Here is a 20,444-nt window from a genome sequence, read left to right as displayed (position 1 = left end):
ATCCTGTTTCCAACAGTGGCCAATCCAGGCCATAAGAAACCTGGCAAGTACCCAAAAACTAAGTCTATTCCATGTTACTGTTGCTAGTAACAGCAGTGGCTATTTTCTAAGTCAACTTAATTAATAGCAGATAATGGACTTCTCCCCCAAGAACTTATCCAATTCTTTTTTAAACACAGCTATACTAATTGCACTAACTACATCCTCTGGCAACAAATTCCAGAGTTTAATTGTGCGTTGAGTGAAGAAGAACTTTCTCCGATTAGTTTTAAATGTGCCACATGCTAACTTCATGGAGTGCCCCCTAGTCTTTCTACTATCTGAAAGAGTAAATAACCGATTCACATCTACCCGTTCTAGACCTCTCATGATTTTAAACACCTCTATCATATCCCCCCTCAACCGTCTTTTCTCCAAGCTGAAAAGTCCTAACCTCTTTAGTCTTTCCTCATAGGGGAGCTGTTCCAGTCCCCTTTTCATTTTGGTCGCCCTTCTCTGTACCTTCTCCATCGCAATTATATCTTTTTTGAGATGCGGTGACCAGAATTGTACACAGTATTCAAGGTGAGGGGTCTCACCATGAAGCGATACAGAGGCATTATGACATTTTCATTTTATTCACCATTCCCTTCCTAATAATTCCCAACATTCTGTTTGCTTTTTTGACTGCCGCAGCACACTGAACCGACGATTTCAATGTGTTATCCACTATGACGCCTAGATCTCTTTCTTGGGTGGTAGCACCTTATATGGAACCTAACATTGTGTAACTATAGCTTGGGTTATTTTTCTCTATATGCATCTCCTTGCACATATCCATGTTAAATTTCATCTGCCATTTCGATGCCCAATTTTCCAGTCTCACAAGGTCTTCCTGCATTTTATCACAATCTGCTTGTGATTTAACTACTACGAACAATTTTGTATCATCTGCAAATTTGATTACCTCCCTCGTCGTATTTCTTTCTAGATCATTTATAAATATATTGAAAAGTAAGGGTCCCAATACAGATCCCTGAGGCACTCCAGTGCCTCAGGGATCTAGTGCTCTCCCTTCATCCAACTCTCTGGTCACCAATCAAAAAAATGAATCAGATTCATTTGATAAGACCTACTTCTGGTAAAACTATGCTATCTTAGATCTTGCTATTCATTGGATTCCAGAAACTGCACTATTCTCTATTTTAGCGGTGATTCCATTAATTTGCTCAACACAGAGCAAAATGAATAAGAGTATGATAGCCTGCCCTATTTGTAAAAGGTACTTCCCCCATCGCTATAGAGGGGGTTGCTGAAGTCCTTCTGTTACTATTTCTTCAGGCACTGATGAAAATTCTTTTGTTAGCATATGTTATGTTTGCAGAGGGCCTATATGTAACAGAAATATACAAATCAAGAAATCAAATGTGCGGATGGCACAAAATTATTCAGAGTAGTTAAATCTCAAGCAGATTATGATAAACTGCAGGAGGACCTTGTGAGGCTGGAAGATTGTTGTTATTTTATCTAACCTGTTCCATGTAAACCGATATGATGAGCAAACAGTTATCGGTATATAAAAACCTCTAAATAAATAAATAAATAAATAAATAAATAAATAAATAAATAAACAAATAAATAAATAAAGATTGGGCATCCGAATGGTAGATGAAATTTAATGTGGACAAATGAAGGGTGATGCATGTAGGGAAAAATAATCCTTGCTATAGTTACACGATGTTAGGTTCCATATTAGGAGAAAGATCTAGGCATCATAATGGATAATACATTAAAATCGTCGGCTCAGTGTACTGCAGCAGTCAAAAAAGCAAACAGAATGTTAGGCATTATTAAGATGGGAATGGCAAAATTGAGGATGTCATAATGCCTCTGTATTGCCCCATGGTGAGGCCGCACCTTCAATACTGTAGGCAATTGTGGTTGCCACATCTCAAAAAAAGATATAGTTGCGATGGAGAAGAGAAGGGCGACCAAAATGATAAAGGAGATGTAATGGCTCCATATGAGGAAAGGCTAAAGACGTTAGAGTTTATTCAGCTTGAAGAAGATACGGCTGAGGGGGGATATGATAAAGGTCTACAAAATCATGAGAGGACTTGAAATGGTAAATGTAAATCGATTATTTACTTTCTCAAATAATAGAAAGACTAGGGGGCACGCCATGAAGTTAGTAAATAGCTCATTTAAAACAAATTGGAGAAAATTATTTTTCACTCAATGCATAATTAAGCTCTGGAATTCATTGCCAGAGGATGTGGTTATAGCAGTTAGTGTATCTGAGTTTAAAAACGGTTTGGATAAGTTCCTAGAGAAGTCCACAAACTGCTATTAATCAATAGGGAATAGTAGCCTGGAATCTATTTAATGTTTGGGTACTTGCCAGGTACTTGTGAGTTGGATTGGCCTCTGTTGGAAACAGGATGCTGGGCTTGATGGACTCTTGGTCTGACCCGGTATGGCATGTTCTTATGTTATGTTCTTATGTAATTAAATTGGTTAATTATTTTTTATGTTGTAGTGTTGTCCCGCATGGCAGAAAAGCACAGCAATGATCTTCTATTGCTGTTGAATCCCTCCTGATGTCCGAGCCACTGAAATCTGTTCTCTTCCTCTACCCTTACAGATGACATCCTTCCCATCTACGCTTATGGGCACAAAGTGGGGAAATCTGTCACTGGAGGCTACGTATACAGGGGTTGTGAGTCCCCCAATCTGCATGGGCTGTACATTTTTGGTGATTTCATGAATGGGTAAGAGAGACTCAAGTTCATTTCCTCTTGAGTGGTGTTTGTGGGAATAGATGGCCCTGGGTGAGGGTGGCTGTCAGCCGCTTGGGGAACCAAAAAAACCCAACAGGTTTGGGTCATGATGAGATTTACCATTTTAGAGGGACATGAAGAATGGGAACTCTTACTTCAAGGCGACAATACGATACCAGGACAATATAGCAACTATAATTCAAGAGGTGGCAGAGCGGAGTGGAGGGGTGGGGGGAGGGGTAGCTGAGAGACAGGTGGAAGAACGCTTTCTTGGGGGCAGATACCATCCGGGAATCCCTACGGCCTCTGGAGTAATGATTATATTTTTTAAGGAGAATTACAAGGCACAATTTAGGGCTTCACAATAGACTTCTACCATTTTCACATATAGTCTTCTTCTACTTTTAAATGAGCCACAGATCGGCTGATAAAACCTATTGCAAATTAAAGGAGGTATGTTTGGACCACAGGATGCAGGCCTGCAAAGATTGTTTTCAGTAACTTAAATTACACTTTTGTTTTTCCATAGGTACAACTACAGTGGGCCTCTAGTGAATTACCCAATTCAGCTCTAATGAACTTTAGGATTATAAGTAATAAAAAAAAAAAAAAAAGTTGCAGGATACCCAATATGTGGGGAATGTATCATGTCACATATATGTAAATAGTATTTGATGAGGCATGAACACAAATACACAATTACTGTTGTTACTCCAGGAGCCAGAAACCGGTCATCTACTACATTACATAGCGATGCTTAGAAAGTTTAAAGAAAGACTGAGCATCAGAAAGAGTCAGCCCTTTGTAATGTGAAATTTGGGAGGTGTGCTCTCAGCGGGTGAGTGCTGGAGACACGCTGCAGGCTAAGTATCTGCAGATACATGGGCGTGTAATGGGACTTGGGAACGCCGCAGAACAGGCTCCTCCCAGAATTACGGTACCAGTTAATGACCAGTAATTACTGTTTCAGCAGGAATTAACCCCCCAAAATGGAAGCGCGGAGCCCTAAAACATAAGATTTTATTTTTCATCCAGTCGACTTATGGCTTTGCAGGAAGATGAGAAGACGAAGGGATGGAGGAAGCGGGACATCTGCATGGGTGACACAAAAACCTGTAACTTTCCCAGGCTGATCAACACCTACCACAAATATATCATCTCCTTTGCTGAAGACGAAGCAGGTACAGTGATGCGCTCACTGCCCACCTCTCTCTCTCTCCTCTTTACTCTCTGAACAGAGCCGGGACCAGCTTTTCCTGTGCCCAGGGCAGATAGACAGAATTACGGCCCCTCTGCCTTACCCGTGTCGGCTCCCGCACCGCGCTTCCTCCTTCAGCCGCAGAGGCACAGCTTTCCTTATAGTGGCGGCAGCATCAGCAAAGCTCCCCTCCTACCCAGCACCCCCCTTATCCTCCCACCTCATGCCCAGAAATCCCATTCTCTTCCCCTCCCCTCATTTCCCTGTATCCCCTTCTCCTCTCACTCCACTCTGTGCCATGAATCCTCCTATTTCTTCCCCACGCCTTCTCCTGCATCCCCTCAATCCATTCCGTGCCCTGCGTCCCCCCTATCACTTCTCCAGCACCCCCTCCCGGATGCATACAGATGTCTTGCATCCCCCTTTCACCCCACCCACCCCAAGTCCAACAGCAGGAATCCCCCCTCTCCCCCTCTCTGCCCAGCAGCCCCCTCACTCTTGTTGCACCCCCGTCAGTCCCTTTGCCTTCTCCTCTTTACCTCTGCTAAATGGAGCCCCCTCCCCTCGCCCTCTTTCTGTCTCTCCTCCCTCCTGTGCTCTTCAGGCTGCAGCGCTGTCGATCTCTCTGCAGCGGCAGCAGCAATAGTTGGAGAAACTTAAAATCAGCGCCGAGCCCGTGAGTGAGCCGAGAGGCAGCCCCTAGCTTTCTCCTACCCAAGCTTATTCATTGCAGTATCCTGACCACAGTGGCTGGGGGTCCCCCCTGAACTTAAGATCAGCGCCGAGCCCGTGAGTGAGCCGAGAGGCAGCCCCTAGCTTTCTCCTACCCAAGCTTATTCATTGCAGTATCCTGACCACAGTGGCTGGGGGTCCCCCCTGAACTTAAGATCAGCGCCGAGCCCGTGAGTGAGCCGAGAGGCAGCCCCTAGCTTTCTCCTACCCAAGCTTATTCATTGCAGTATCCTGACCACAGTGGCTGGGGGTCCCCCCTGAACAGGTTTGGAGACCACTTCCCTAGGCCTTCAGCCTTGTGCATCCTCAATTAATTTTCAGGCTCATAGGCTCCCCCTGTGATTTTATAATTAAACTCGACTGTCACTATGTCCCCTCCTCAACCCTTCCCAGAATAACCCTGTAAAATCCCATAACTGGTCAGCATACTTTTAAATATTAAACTTTGCTTTGCTAAATATATGTTTCAGAAATCATGTCACAGGGTCTGATGAATGTGTGTGTTCTGTGATTTTTGGAAATAGACTGCAAAAAAAGAAGATCCCAAAAAATGTATCAAGTAAAAGAAATTCATACTACATTGGTTGAAGGCAATCTCTGAAAAGGCTGGGCCGAACTGCAATTTTTTCTCTTTACTGCTCACCATAGGAAGAACATTCAAATGATGTTGTTCCTTCAGTTACAGTGACACAAAGTCCCTCTGATACCAGGCACTTTGGGAAGTAACACACAAACCCTGCAAAATGTTACTCAGAACCTATACAGCAAGCCTGCCATTCCAACACAGCACTAACTCCCAGAACCCATGCAGCAACAACCCTGCACGAAAAGACAACACTGCAAATATTCCACCTGGACCTGAAGCACCAGTACACCTCCTGGTGGGAAAACAGAACAAGCTGGACTGCTACAGAGATCCCTAGCCAGAAGCCTACACGCTAGCAGAATACTTCACCTCCGCACACAGTAGATCACAGCCAGACCCTCACTGAACACAGAATAAGGGATCACAAATTAGAAATAGAAATATGCAGATAAAAACTGCAATCCTCTCCAGTCCCATCCCCCCCCCCCCATCCCCCCCTTATGTTCTCTGCAGATAGGAGAAGGGGCTGGATTAGGGATGGGAGGGGTTTTCTTTGCTTTGCAGTGCGCTCCCTCTACTCCAGGCTCCCATCCATCCAGTTCCTTGCATGCTGCCTGGGAAGGGAGGGGCTGGAGTAGGAGGCTGAGGGCTGATCTCTGCTGCCTGAGATTTTGGGCAATGGACAATAGTCATCAGGGCAGAGACTTATGTGCTCATGCCCACAGGTAAAAGCAGCCTTGCTGATGATGCCTCCTTGGGCTTGACACCTGGGGCAGCCACCTCCTTCACTCCCTAGTCCCAACTCCGATTCTGAACTCAGATGCCCCCCCCACCCCTGCACTCTGAGCATATGGAATCAACCAGCCCTACAATATTCACATTCAATCTTGGTACAAATCCAGAGCCGCCAACTGATCCAGCTCAAGGAGGGAAACCTCTGGCCACTCTTGGCTTTTGAACTTCCATCCCAAGGCATTGTGGTCTTTGTAGTCCTGCCTTCTACCATTTGAAATCAGCCCTGCAGGTACCAGAATGCATCTGAATGGGGTCGTCAGAAATGCAGGACTGACCTAAAATCTCCTTCCTTGAACTGGATCACTTGGCATATCTATAAGTCTGTCGTTCGTGCTTTCACAACTGGAAAATGATGCGAAGTTGCGTTTTCTTTTTCTTTCTTTCTTTTTTGACTCGGCAGTTTCCTCCTGTATTTTTTGGGCTTTCAGCTCAGTCTGCTGGGATCTGATATCAGGAGCCTTCATTAACAACTATCTGGGGATTATTCCCCTTATTTCATATTTTCCTCCCAACTCACTTTAGTCATTGGAGCGTGGCCCCTGGCCGAGGACTATCGCCACAGGGTTTCTTCTAAAACCCTGCTTCTGTGGGCCCTGAATCTGCCATTGCACAATGACTGCTGGGAATCCCTTCCCTCCACTAGGGGGCAGCGAGTGCTGCCTCCACAGCTCCCCCTAGCCTTGGCATGGTCTGGGGAGTGGAAGGCTTGAGCTGGAAATTTAAATCCAGGCCCCTCCGCATGGCTTTTCACATTTATAGGTAATGCTCTCGCACACGGTGAGTGATATCTGCTGGCTGACAGGGGTGCATTTAACATTTTTGTGGAGCTGAGTGGCAGACCAGCAGGACTCTAAGGGCTGAAGTTGGAAGCCATGGGTATGCATGAAGCCGGTCCTGTTATGCCCGGATAGTGGAACTGCTACTTTAAGTGTTTGGCTGCTGATTGACTGTCAAGTTATATTGTAATGTAATGGATAAAAAGTTCATTTTTGGAGTCCTGGTGTACAAAGAAATGAAAATTTGTCTCTGTTGGTCACACAGTCTATATTGGTCACATAGAGCACTTAAAGCAACAGTGCAACATAGAGGCATAGCCAAGACAGTTGTTAAAATGTCTTTCAACACCTACATTTGAAGTTTTCTTTATTTTTTTAGAGCATTTTCTTTCCTTGGTCAGTCCTGCTAATGTCTGGGGCTGCCAGGCTCCTGTATCTGCCCGAGACTTCTCTCCTCCTCCCAGCTGGTTAAGCTGCAAGCACTCACTGCCTACACCACAGGAGAGATGGGAAAAATCTTCCAAAAAAAAAAAAATTCTCTTTCCAGTATTATATCTATTGACTCCAAAAAATATGGGCGTGGAAGAAGGGTAGGAGATCACCGTGCATCTCACGCACGTCTGGCCAAAACTGAGCGAGGACGGCGTGCTGTTGCTTTAAGCATCTCAAAGTATTAACCCTGATGCATTACTCGGTCAAGAGATGGAAGAAAATGCACGTGCACTGCCATTTGAGATAACATTTCACCCCAATCCTGCTTTTGCTTTTTTATTTTATTTAGGAGAACTTTATTTCATGGCTACTTCTTATCCAAGTGCGTTTGCACCCCAGGGAACCATCTACAAAGTTGTTGATCCTGCAAGGTCAGTATTTATAGCGTCTGCTTTATATGTGGATATCCAGTGCTCTCATATATAAATTGTTTCAGCTCTGCAGCATTGTCTTTCTTTATAAGATGGGAAAGGTAAAAGTCTGCCGGTACTCTAGCCCGAATTTAGCGGACTTTTGCTCAAACTTTCCAAGCAGACTTCTGCATGTCCGTTTTTAAAGAATCTGCGAGTAGTCCCAGGGCTTGCGGACGCATACGAATTATCCCTGCTTTGGAGCCGTTGTAACTTTATGTGGGTGCACATTTTCAAAACCTGAACGTGCGCACACAAATGCTTTCCTCGCCCCCCCCCCCCCCCCCCCCCCCGTCAAAACGCCTACCTCAAGTGCGGGGGAAGCGCAGGCATGGAATCGAGTTCCTCGCATACTTTTCCCCCTGCCACAGCCTTCTCCCAGGGTCATTTTCATAAGCCAACTCACAAGCATAAATCGGAGTTTAGGCACGTAAATTACTTGGACAACGGCCCCCATTAAGCCCAGGCCGCGTACGTTAAACGTGCTGCAGTGATATTAAAGACTCCGCCGTGATGCACGCATGCAACCCAGACACACACATTAGGGTTATAAAATCTTGTTGGTGCTAAACGATGCATTAGCAGGGTAATTTTAGAACAGGCCCCCCGTAAATTTGTGCACTGTATTCAAAGCAAAAACTTTCAACCTGGGTAAGTCCGTTGTGAAAATTACTCCGGCAAAACCGCATGCCCCACGATCGCACCTGTTGCTTTGGTGTGCATGAGTTGGGACGAATCTCGGTGCACGTGTGTTAAAATCACAAAGCAGGCATGTAATTCCCAACTCTCCTGAGGCATGTGAAAGGAATTGCCTGCAGTGTGCACCAGTGCCATTTTATGCGCAGTTTTCCAAAGGACCATTTCAGGAGCGAAAGCTCTGCTTTACACACGTGAAGTCCCTTTGACACTTTACAATTCTCTGTGAGAATCAAGGCTTCCATGAACAATATCCACAACCAAGCTGCAAAGGATCTAAGAAAACCACCTTTGTCGGCTCGTGAAATGAGTTGTTCTGCTTTATGACCCGGGCAATGTTAAGCCTTTGCGGATTTGTAAAAAAAAAAAAAAAATTAGATTTATGTAGCAAACTTCAGTCTGTATCCTCAGATCATGCCACTTCGTCCGACAGGGGTTGCCAATGTTGGGGCATTCGCTTTCCATCCCTCCCTTCGACCCCCTGGCCTCTGCAGCGTGCCCAGGTCAAGCCAGTCCTGGCGGATGGGGATACTGAACACTGCATCCTAAGCGCAACTGTAATGTTACTCTATCAGAAGAACGATAATGCAAAGTAACTGCAGCATAGAGTAGAGTACTGTACCTTTAGATAAATCATCATTAAACTACGATTCTGGATAACACTGGTTAAAAAATAAAAAGCAGTGGGCTTGGGGTAAGGTAATCTCCAATATAAAGCTAATGAATGCTTCCAATTGCCAGCTTTCAGAATTATTAGGCAATGCACTTCGAACATCCTCTCTAAAGCTTGCATCATTAAACCTTCATTAATCTGCTAAAAGCAACATCCCTAGCCAATAACTTTGCTGGTTTTCCTTTAACTAATTGTTTGGGGTTTTGTTGGGTTTTTTTTTGGTGGACTACTTTATGTACCTCATGGCAGGGATGACTATTGCACAGGGTACTATTAAGTACTCGTGCTCCTTGGATTATCGCATCTGCAGCTATTACGATAGGGGGTCACGTGAATTAGATTTTGGCTGCTCCCTTATCTGCTTCAATCCTGAAGTGGCTTCCTCTCATGAGAAGGCACACGTCAGCCACTGCCGGTGGTGCTCCTGCCAAGCATTGTTTCAAGGGGACAGACTGGACCTGTTCTTGTTAGGCCAAACTGGCCGCTTATAGGGGCAACCCCTCCAGGACAGGAGCAGCTGGCAGGCTGCATTCAGGGATTTGACAGCCTGGAGCAGAGACCGGGGGACAGGTCTCTGCTCCACCTCCCCCCCTCAGCTTCTGGTGGCCGGCAGGACGTGGATGGTCCAAGGACAAGGGACTAACGGCCACCCAAATGAGCAGGGACCTGCACCCACAGAACTAGATGCCCACAAGAGACGGACAATACTAACAGAGTCAGACGCACGTGAAGGCCACGATAATGGGGCCAAACACAGAACAAGCACAAGACAGGGAAACGCACAAGGCAAACAGCAACGGAAAGCCAAACAGCAGCTAAAACGTAAGCAACAAGAGCAATGATGGCCACAACTACAGCAAAGGAGACCTAAGCTGAGGCAAGGTATAGTGAGAAAGGCAGGGCTTTTAAGCCATGGCAGAGCTAACTCAATATCAATATATTCACACCCACCAGCATTTAACGACCTCTTCAGAAGGGAAACTCTGTGAGAAGATGAGAGAAGAGGGAGACTTCTCAGTAAAATGCACTGCAATAGGGGAACAGTAGTCAAAAATCACATTTTGGCCCAAAAGGAAAGTTCTTCCTAAAGATAGAGTATGTTAACGCCTTGTTCCACCCTGATTGGTCAGCATTGTGACATCACAAGGGGGAATCTTCCAGGGGCAGGAAGATGATTGGATAAATGGCATAGAATGAGATGTAAAGATCTGTCAAAAGCAGGGAGAAATGCAAAATGCCTGCAAGTCAGATTGCTTGGATGATTTTAGAGATCCTACCTTCACCTTCACTTCATTTCTTGAATTTCTTTCCTTTCAGAAATTTTCACTGAAAAAAAAAATTATGCATACAAAGACTTGTGCAAAAAGTGCTGTGGGGCTTTTGCACCTAAGTTTAAATGTAATAATTGGGGTAAACGTCCTACAGAAGCTTTGTACATAAAACCTTTGCTTGCATTTTTTCCCCTGTGGATTTGTCCCCTTCCATATATCTGGCCCCTAGAATCTGCTGATGGTTTAATAATGTGCATTTGTAAGCCAAGCAGGCTCAGAGTTGCCTGTCCATTTGGAGCACTTCTGAAACATGCGGTCAGCTGCCTCTGTGATAACGGCAAGAGCTGCTGGGTTTGGCGCATAATCCACCAGCAGGAGTTCTCCACGCAGCCCTTTGGGACCCACCCTGGCCAGTCTGGTTTTAAGGATGAATGTGCACGAGAGAGATTTGCATTTATTGCCTCTAATCTATGCCAAGCTTTCTCATGCATATTCATCGCGGCTATCCTGCAGAACAGACTGTGGCTATGTGTCCCTCCCCCCAAGGAACAAGTTGAGAATCCCGCTTCTAGAGCTTTGAAAGAAGCACTAATAATATCGATAAAGCAATTACAGGTTTCCCGGCGGGCAGAGCGAGTCATGGGGAGGTACTGTCATGTGTGGACAGGTCACGCACAGAGCCAGCAACAGACCTGAGCTAAGAATTCACAAGCCCCTCCCCCCCCAGGTCTCCTAACTCTCAGTGCTCATTGCTAGGATAAACCTCCTACAGAAAAGATTTCAAAAAAACATTTTGGCTTCAGACCTGTTATTTACATTTCTCACTTTCTGCAATGGACTACTTCTGTCCCAATGTGACTCTGCCACTGCAGCCATCCCCGATGTCAACCTTTCCCCACCAGAGAGCTTGACTTACCAATTCACGGTGTATAGGCAGAGAATCCTCTTTTTTTATAAACCATAAGACTTTTCAAAAACTTGGCTCTTTGGAGATGCCCCGAGGAATGGAATTGGAAATGTGTGTGTGTGATGTGAAAGAATCGTTCCATTAGGCCCGGCTAGGATTACTCCACAGTAGCACAGACCTCAAAGGGTTCTGAATAGCAGTAACACACTTGCATTTTCCTGACGCCTTGCCATGATATGCTTGGCAGGTTTGCGTGTTTGGGATGTTGGTTCCTATTTGCACTTTGTTGGCTCAGAAGGGCTGCCACATAGGAGGGCACAAAATCCTTCCTTCCTGCTTTATTTTAAGTTTCTGTGGATGGTAAATGTTTAACCAAGGAAGCACATCTGTCTTAGGCTGCGTTGGCAGGGCAAATTTAGCACAAAAGTCAGTACAGATGCCGAGGAAACGACATCTCTCAATCGCACAGCAATTCCCAGATCGTGTTTTTGTTTTTTTTTTTTATATGAAGCCCACACAAGAGCAACGCCAACACTGGGACCCATCACAAAATCACATCTCTCAAAAAGCCTGGTCTTTAACAGTCCCCCATCCCCAGCCATGCAGACTGTAAGACTTTTAAATAAATAAAATAGTGTGCGCCAGACTAAACCACCTTGAATTTTTGCATAATACCGTGTCCAGAGGGAACAATGTGTACTGCCTGTTCAAAGCAGTCTACTTGAATACACATAAATGCAGGTCACTAAACAAAAAAATAAAAGGCGCTGCCTTTTTAAACTCCCAGAAAGGGCAGGCAGGCTATTGATTTTCCTAATGGGGCTTCACGCTGACTGCCTTGCAAGTCTTCTGTATCCCACTCCAGGGACCTCACCGATGGTTTGGAAATGACAGGGCTGGTGCTAGAAGAAGAGGAAGACTTTACCTATACTGCTGCAAATTAGGACTAAACGTCAGCCCGGTTGTGAATTGCATTATTATTATTATTATTATTATTTTTATCAGGAATACTGTTTGCACTGCCTACACTGTGAAAGAGCCTGTTAGGTATGAAGTTACCGTGGAAGTGCAAGATATCCGTCTTTGCTAGCTGTAGAGGATATGCTTTTAAAACCTGCACACTATTATTTACTTCTATTTGATATTTCACTTTTCCAAGGAAAGGCACATTAAAAGAATGATGTGCTGTGCATACGTCAGGGGTGGGGGGTGGGGACAGAAGGACAGAAAACAAACACGACCTGTTTAAACTTTCAGTGCCAAATATTCACCTGAATTAGACTGAAATCTTTTTAATCCAGTGGTGTTGGTAATCAATAGAATGATCTATTTTAAAAAAATAATAATTTTGTAGATTTATTTATAATATTTTGATCTCGTTGATTCACCAGTCTCAGCGGGTAACAGAAAAACCCCACACAAAATACATGAAATATGTTGCGCTCGGGGGTGGACCCTTGTCCTGGAGCAGTGTGGAACGGCTCCCTGGTAGGGACCAGGAAGCACCTGCCCCCAGGGGGCGGAGCACAGGAGGAGACAGAGGCTAGGATGAGCTTCACCACTGGAAGCCCGCGGTCCCCCCCTATGGGTGGAGCCCATAGGGACCCGGGCCGCTTGGACTTAGGTGGGCCTCACAGGGTCTCCCAGAGAGGTAGTAGAGAGGCGTGCCCACAAGCAGCAAAGGAGTGCGGTCAGGTCTCCAGGCTGTAGGTCTGGAGAAGCAAGGAAGGCCAGTACAGCGTAGGTGATGATAAGGCAAGGGACAAAGCCAGAATCAGGAGATGTGGTCAATGGCAGCTGGGGGTCAGTTCCGAGGATCAGTCCGAGGAGTAGTCCATGAAGCAAGGGTCAGGGTTCCAGAGATCAGATGAGGTCACAAGGCAGACAGAGGTCAAGATCCAGACAGCGAGCAGAATGGTCAAGGAACAGGCAGAGGTCAGTACCAGAGAGTCAGTCCGGAGGTACTACTTGAGATAGACAGACATTGGAGCAGAAGGATGCTGGAACAGGAGGACGCTGGAACAGGACTGGAACAATGGTATCTTTAATGCCACCTGATGTGCATGCTCACGTTTAACCTGTCCCTGTCGCTCTTCATTTAACCTCACCAGTGGCTAAAATATCAATGAAGAGTTGGCAAATGCTACCCAGCCAGTGTACTTTATAGCAATTGTAGGCAAGGCTGCTCTAATTGGAACTTTGCATATCTTCTTTTTATGAATTGCATATGTAAATAAGTACAAAAAGCATACTACCATGGAGAGTATTCAGGTGTGGGAGAGGCGTTCTTGTAAACCTGAAAGTTTCTATCCAACCAGCATGAAACTCGGCATATCACAACACGCTCCCGGATCACACAAGACGCAGCATCCTACCTCCCGTTATTCTGCTTGCGATATGAGGTCACAGACAGATGGACGGACAGGATCTACCTCTCAGGTGTTCTTACTGTACTTCATTCAGGAATGCCTCTAATGGGATGGGAGGGGCCAGCCCACTGGCTCAGTTGTAGTACTGTGAACTGTTGTGTGGAAAATCTCTCATTTGATCTCCGAGTCAAATCTTCCGCTCTCTGGCTGGGCAGTGGCTGTGGATACTGTGGAGGCAGCATTAATAGCAGCTGGGGGTGGGGAGGTGTCATGGTCATTGCTTAAGAGTGGTGGCCACATTCAGGGTCCATGACAGGAGAGTTCTGGAAGGATCCCTGGTCCATGGCCTGGTATTATTTCTGCAATGACCAGAGCAGACATAGTTTCGGGGTATAAAAAAGGGGGAAAGATCCATGAGTTGTGAATGAAGGCTCATGATGCCAGATCCCAGCCTTGGCTCCGATTTAACTGGAAGTACAGAGGAGCAGGACAAAACTGGCAGCTCAACAACAACAACAAAAGAATAAAATAAAACAATTAAATAAAAAAAATTAAAATAAAATTAAAAAAGGGGACTGTAGGCCAGCTTGATGGCTCAATGGCAAGTGCTTCTGCACACCATGTTCAGAGGGTCTGGGTTTGGGTCCCAGGCCAGGCTTCTGCTTCCTGGGCTGGCTGGGGCTGGGATGCTGCAGAGGTAGCGCGCTGCCCCTGAGAGGTGGGAGTCTCAGCCATTGCTCAGTAATGACACCTTCTGGCTGAATGTACATTGATAATTACTCATAATTACTGTAGATACAAAATATATACAACTTTCCTTTCTCCTAACTGGTGATTTGTAATATTTCTGTGCCCATACATGACCACTCCAGGTTCTGTAATGTTACTGTCCTCTAGGGATGTGCACATGCAATATTTTTCATTTTAGTTTATTCATTTTATGGGTGGATGTGTTTATTTTTCATTATCAGAGTTGTATTTGTTTTTTGGGGGGGGTTTTCATTTTTTTCATGTTTTAATTTTCAGCAAATAGTATGAACTATTTGAAATGATGTGTGCTATTTGTAAATAGTGTGAACTATTTACGAAAATGAAAAAAACCCCACAAATATACAGTATTTGTGTTTTTCTTCCCTCATTTGAAACACAACATAAATGGGCTCATTTGTCTTGTTTCAAATGAATGCACACCCCTACTATTCTGTTCTTCTCCTCTCCTCCCCAAATTGAATTTTGTGCTGGCTGTGATATCTTTCATTAAATCAGTGTAAGAATGCTAAGATGATATTATATATATAAACTTTTAAGATCATAGATATACAGTATAGCTACAAAACTCTCTTCAGCTTCAGACCTTTTATTAAAACTTTTAATACAGTCTAATACCTTATAGCAGCATTGTTTATCTAGGAAGACTCACTTAAGTTTCTTTTAGTCTGTTGTCAAAAACTAATGTACAATGAACAGGATTCTATAAACAAGCAAGAAATTTTCAAATGGCTGATTATGATCTTAAAACAATTGACAGAACAGAGACAATTATGTTCAGTTTGTACTATGGCTGCCTCTTTATTGAACATCATAATCAATCATGGTAACTAACAGATAGGGTCATTTATCAAAATGCTATAAGGTGTTTTCGCATGTGAAAAGTGCTGTTAATGCATATGATAGCACCATATCGTGTGGTGTGATGCAAATCTAAAAAAGAGGAGGAGTTTACCATTTTGTGGAGCCCTATTGCACAGCTTTAATGCTGATTTTAGCTACACTTTTTTCAGTAGTGTTAAGCTGTGAGAAAGAGAGAGAGAGAGAGAGAGAGAGAGAGAGAGAGAGAGAGAGAGAGAGAGAGAGAGAGAGAGAGAGAGAGACTAGCCATGATTCCCTGACACTAGATAGGTATTTATATCTCTATGGGAGTCCAACCTAGTAACTCGAGGTAAGGTTTAGGTATTAGTGTAGGGGTTAGGGGCCACTTTGACATTCAAAGTGAGACGTACAAACAGAACAGTGCTCACTTGTGAAGATTTGATGACCCTTGGAGTGAGGACGCTCACTCAAAGATGAGATTTGTGCAGTGTTCTCTCAACCTAGCTTGATGGACTCTCTACCTGGGTAACATCAAGCTAGGTTGAGAGAACACTGCACAAATCTCATCTTTGGTGAAAGCTGGATCTGTGCTCTTGGGTCAGACCAGGTGTTGTTGAGTCTGCTCCAGGGCCCAGATGGGACTTCCCTGAGCGCAAGAACAGAAAGGGCCTCTTCAGCAAGGTCCTATGGTGAGCCAGGGACTCTGTTAAGCACCCCATGCCAGTTCAGAGTGGAACATCGTGGAATGTCCATCCACTCGATGCATTGAAGCACTTCCATCCACTCAGTGCATCCAAGCGCTTCCATCCATTCGATGCATCCAAGCGCTTTCGCCAAACCTGACCCATCAGTGTGCCTCGTTGAAGTCGAGGCTTCCACGTCAGTGGCGTAGCCAGAATTGATTTTTTGGGTGGGCACAAGGTTAACATAGGTGGGCACAAGGCATGCAGGTCTACTAGTTGTTTTCTTACTGATAAATAATGCCATATACTGCACCCTAGAATGGCTTTCTAAGTAGTTTGCAACAGCCATTATGTGTCATGTATGAAACTTTAAAATAATTTACTTCAATTATTTCAAGTATAGAAAACAATCAAATCCAATCATATAATAAAACAAAAATTAATGTATTCTTTCATGAACCATCTTTGCAGAAACCCAGAAATCTTCATAAATACAATAAAATATAATTAATCATCAGAACAGGTGCAGCACAAAGCTAGGGCAATTCACATTACAAGTAACATGAAAAAAAAATTCAAATTCTGGTGTAATCTCAGCAAAAAATAACCCTCCACTGCTATTTTGTGAAGTAACAAACTCTTGCAAAGAAAGAGGCATCTGGAACCTTGCCAAACAATCACAGCACTGACTCTCAGGATTCAAACAGCAACCTTATGAAAAAGCAGCAATGCAAATACTACACCAGGCCCTAGAACATTAATACATCACCTACGGGAATAACAGAACAGGCTGGACTACTACTACAGAGAAACTATATGCTAGAAATACTCATTTCTGTCACAAACAGGCAAAACTGAGACTGACCCTTACCTAATATAGAAATAAGAGACTATAAATTAGAAACAGAAACATGTAGATAAAGCCAAAATAGAAAGCCTGAGAAACTAAAATGTCTGAACAGTGGAATACTTAAGAAAGAGCAAAATACAAAAATATAAGAATGCACATTCCCAAAGATGACATATTTAAATTGCTAACATCTCTCTCTCTCTCTCTATATATATATATTTTTTTTTTACCTTTGTTGTCTGATCTTTGTATTTTTCTAATCAGTTGGTCCTGGTCTCTCTTTCCCATTTTTTCCCTTGTCGCTCATTTCCTAATTCCTCTTCAGTGTCTTTTCTACTACTGTCTTCTTCCCTTCCACACACACACACATATATATACATAAATGCTTTCTCTCACAGACTTCCTCACACACTCAGGCTCTCACTCTCATATGCTCTCCCCCCCCCCCCCCCAAGCTCACATTCTCTGCAGACACACATACAAGCTCTCACTTTCTCACCCCTCCCCAGGCTTATATTCTTATGCACACACAGACGCACATCCAGGCACCCATTCTCATCCACACACACAAACCCATTCTCCCATTCTCACCCATACATACACACTTTCAAGCACCCATTCTTACCCACATATTCAAGCTTCCATTCTCACCCACACACACAAACCCAGGCTCCCATTCTCACCCATATATATACACATTCAAGCTTCCATCCTCACCCACATATTCAAGCTTCCATTCTCACCCACACACACAAACCCAGGCTCCCATTCTCACCCATATATACACACATTCAAGCTTCCATCCTCACCCATATATACACACATTCAAGCTTCCAACCTCACCCACATATTCAAGCTTCCAACCTCACCCACATATTCAAGCTTCCATCCTCACCCACATATTCAAGCTTCCATTATCACCCACACACATTCAAGACTCCATTCTCACTCCCATACACACCCAGGGTCCGATTTTCACCCACACACACACAAGGCTCCCATTCTCATCCTCACATACACATTCAAGCCTGTGCACAGTTTCCGCTTCCTCCCCCCAGAGCAGGAAGATCAGCTGCCTCTCCTGCTGCCACTGGCCTCCTGCTATCTTCGGGCCGTATGGCCGACCGATCTTCCTGTTTTGGGGGGGGGGGAGGAGAGCGGAAGCGCCGCGCACAGTTTCCGCTTCCTCCCCCCAGAGCAGGAAGATCAGCTGCCTCTCCTGCTGCCACTGGCCTCCTGCTATCTTCGAGCCATACGGCCGACCGATCTTCCTGCTGGGGGGGGGGAGCGGAGGCTGTGTGCGGCGCTTCCGCTCTTCTTCCCCCCCCCCCCCCCCAGGAAGATCGGTCGGCTGTACGCAGGAGGCCAGTGGCAGCAGAAGAGGCAGCTGATCTTCCTGCTCTGGGGGGAGGAAGCGGAAACTGTGCGCGGCGCTTCCGCTCTCCTCCTCTCCCCCCCCCCCCCAAACAGGAAGATCGGTCGGCCATACGGCCGCAGCAGCGCTTCCCCATGTGTGCCGTGATGGCGCGCCAAGCATGGGTTCTCCTCTTCACTGTCGCGGGGATGGGATCCCGCGACAGCCTTGCAGTTCTGGTGTCAGTTGGGTGGGCCTGGGTCTAAATTGGGTGGGCAGCTGCCCACCCAGGCCCACCCGTGGCTACGCCACTGTTCCACGTGCTTCATTGATGCGATGCATCTGATGTATTGAAGCATTTGCATTGAAGTGTCGGAGTGACTGGTTGAAGCTGGAGCACTGGCTCATTCAGCAGCGGGTGTCTTCCCATTTGGGGATCCCAAGCTGCGTACCCCCCTTCGCTGGCACAGAGGTGTCACGACCTGATTGAGGTGCAGGGGAGAGTTGGCCGACGCATCGACGTGCAGAGTCGATGCTGGAAGTACGCTGACCTGTGGAGGCATTGCTCCAGCATAACTATAGGCAAGGCCTAGGAGGCCAGTCAGCAGGTGTACATGGACTTACCTTGTTAGGCCTCATTGGAGGAGAGTATTGCCAGTCGTTGAGATGACTCTAGCACTTCCGAGATAGGCTCTTCGAGAAACTCTTCCCATGCACGTCTACTGTAATAAGTTGTTTTATCTGTAAACTGGAGTGAAGGCTTGCTCCAAACTTCGGTATATAAAATCACACAAATAAAAGTAAATAAATAAATAAATGCAAGCCTATGCTCAAAACTCTCCGACTGAACACCTCTCTGTTCAGGATGACAGAGTGGTGAGGCGGTCAGTCCATCTTGCTTACACGCATGGGGTTGAACCATCCTCTTGACTAAGAAGGAAGAATATGTTTCTCCTGTCCAGCGCATTGGTCATGTTGATTGAGGTTGCCTGACCCCAGGATGGAGGTTCATGGCATACTACAACCTCTTCAGATATCATCAAAGCAGTGTTAGTTGCGACTGGGGCGCCAATGATCCTGCCACAGTGCAGTCCAGCTTCCCTGTGCTTCATTGCGATGGGGAAGCCTCGGGGAGGCAGATCTCAGGTCTACCTCTATTCCCCCGGAATGAGACATCTTTCTAAAGGGATAGTCACCCACTCAGAAAATAGGTGACACAACAGGTTTGTTAACTGGAACACCAGCAACTGGCAGCCTTGAAGGCCAGCTAGCCACCAGCAAGGCTGAGGAAGCTGGCCTCACTATCAATCACATGGGGCTCAGACCCTTCAACTCACTGGAGGAAGGAATGACTTAGGGGTTCTAACAATGTGTTACAGACCAGGAAAATGAAGCGCCAAATTTGGCAAATTTCTTTGACGGTCCTGGGCAACAGTTGGCATAAAGGAAAACAAAATGTGACTACCCAAATCCAAGGACCATGGCCTGCGGCTAGATTAGTGGCAGGGTGCAGTGCCCAGCCAGCAACTGTCAACCAGGAGGAAAATGATAGCGGCATCAGCCATGCAATTATACGTAACCCACTAATAATCAAGGCAGGCAACACGGAGATGCAATGCCTGCCCCCCCTCACCAGGCCAGATCGACATATGAAGAGGGTAAGAGATGGCAACTCTGGTGCTAGTCACCCTCCATGGCGGCCCAAAGGAAGGCAATCTGCCAACGGATGTACCATGCTTCCAACAAAGATGGGGTCACCATACACATCAGATTCAAACCCAGTGATTCCAGTGAAGGCGGTAATCATGGCCCGCATAGGTGGCCAGAGGACAATCCCCTATACAAACGAAGGAAGAGGATTGACTCTGCAGACGGCCGCCGAGAAGTGGGACTCATCTGGCAGTAGACAGGAGTCCAGGCCTTCACACTCTGAATAGCCATAGCCTGTGCAGGGATTCCACAGTAGACAGATGCGGTGATACCATACTCCTGAGAATGGGAATCTAGCATTCAGTGGCAGGTTACCTCGTCAGGTGGGGGACCGCCTTAGTACACCTTGGTCACCAAAAGCAACAGGGAATCCAGGCTTCCCCCATCTGCCCACACGGGCTTCACCTAGTACAAGATGCTTCTCTGTTCCCAGAGATGAAGAGGCTACCATATAATTTCCTCATATCCGCATATAACAAGGACCACTCAGAGATGAAGCTCGAATGGGATCAGTATCACACTGAGGACCTCAATGGTCCACAGAGACTGTGGGATGCTTGCCTGATTCGTCCACCCATTGGGAAGCTAACACT

General features: G+C 45.6%; 1 protein-coding gene across 1 annotated transcript in view; it reads left to right on the top strand.

Moving 5' to 3' along the window:
- The window catches only part of HHIPL2 (HHIP like 2), a 67,387-nt gene that overhangs the window by 30,696 nt on the left and 16,247 nt on the right, over positions 1 to 20,444 (top strand). The window contains exons 5-7 of the mRNA XM_029593148.1: positions 2,624 to 2,750; positions 3,795 to 3,940; positions 7,628 to 7,709. Of these exons, the coding sequence (XP_029449008.1) occupies positions 2,624 to 2,750; positions 3,795 to 3,940; positions 7,628 to 7,709 (355 nt within the window). The remainder of the gene's footprint in view (positions 1 to 2,623; positions 2,751 to 3,794; positions 3,941 to 7,627; positions 7,710 to 20,444) is intronic.

This window comes from Rhinatrema bivittatum, chromosome 3 (assembly GCF_901001135.1).
Source record: "Rhinatrema bivittatum chromosome 3, aRhiBiv1.1, whole genome shotgun sequence".
NCBI classification, from domain to species: domain Eukaryota; kingdom Metazoa; phylum Chordata; class Amphibia; order Gymnophiona; family Rhinatrematidae; genus Rhinatrema; species Rhinatrema bivittatum.
Note: the sequence above shows the minus strand (reverse complement) of the source record. Positions and strands in the feature narration are given on the sequence as shown.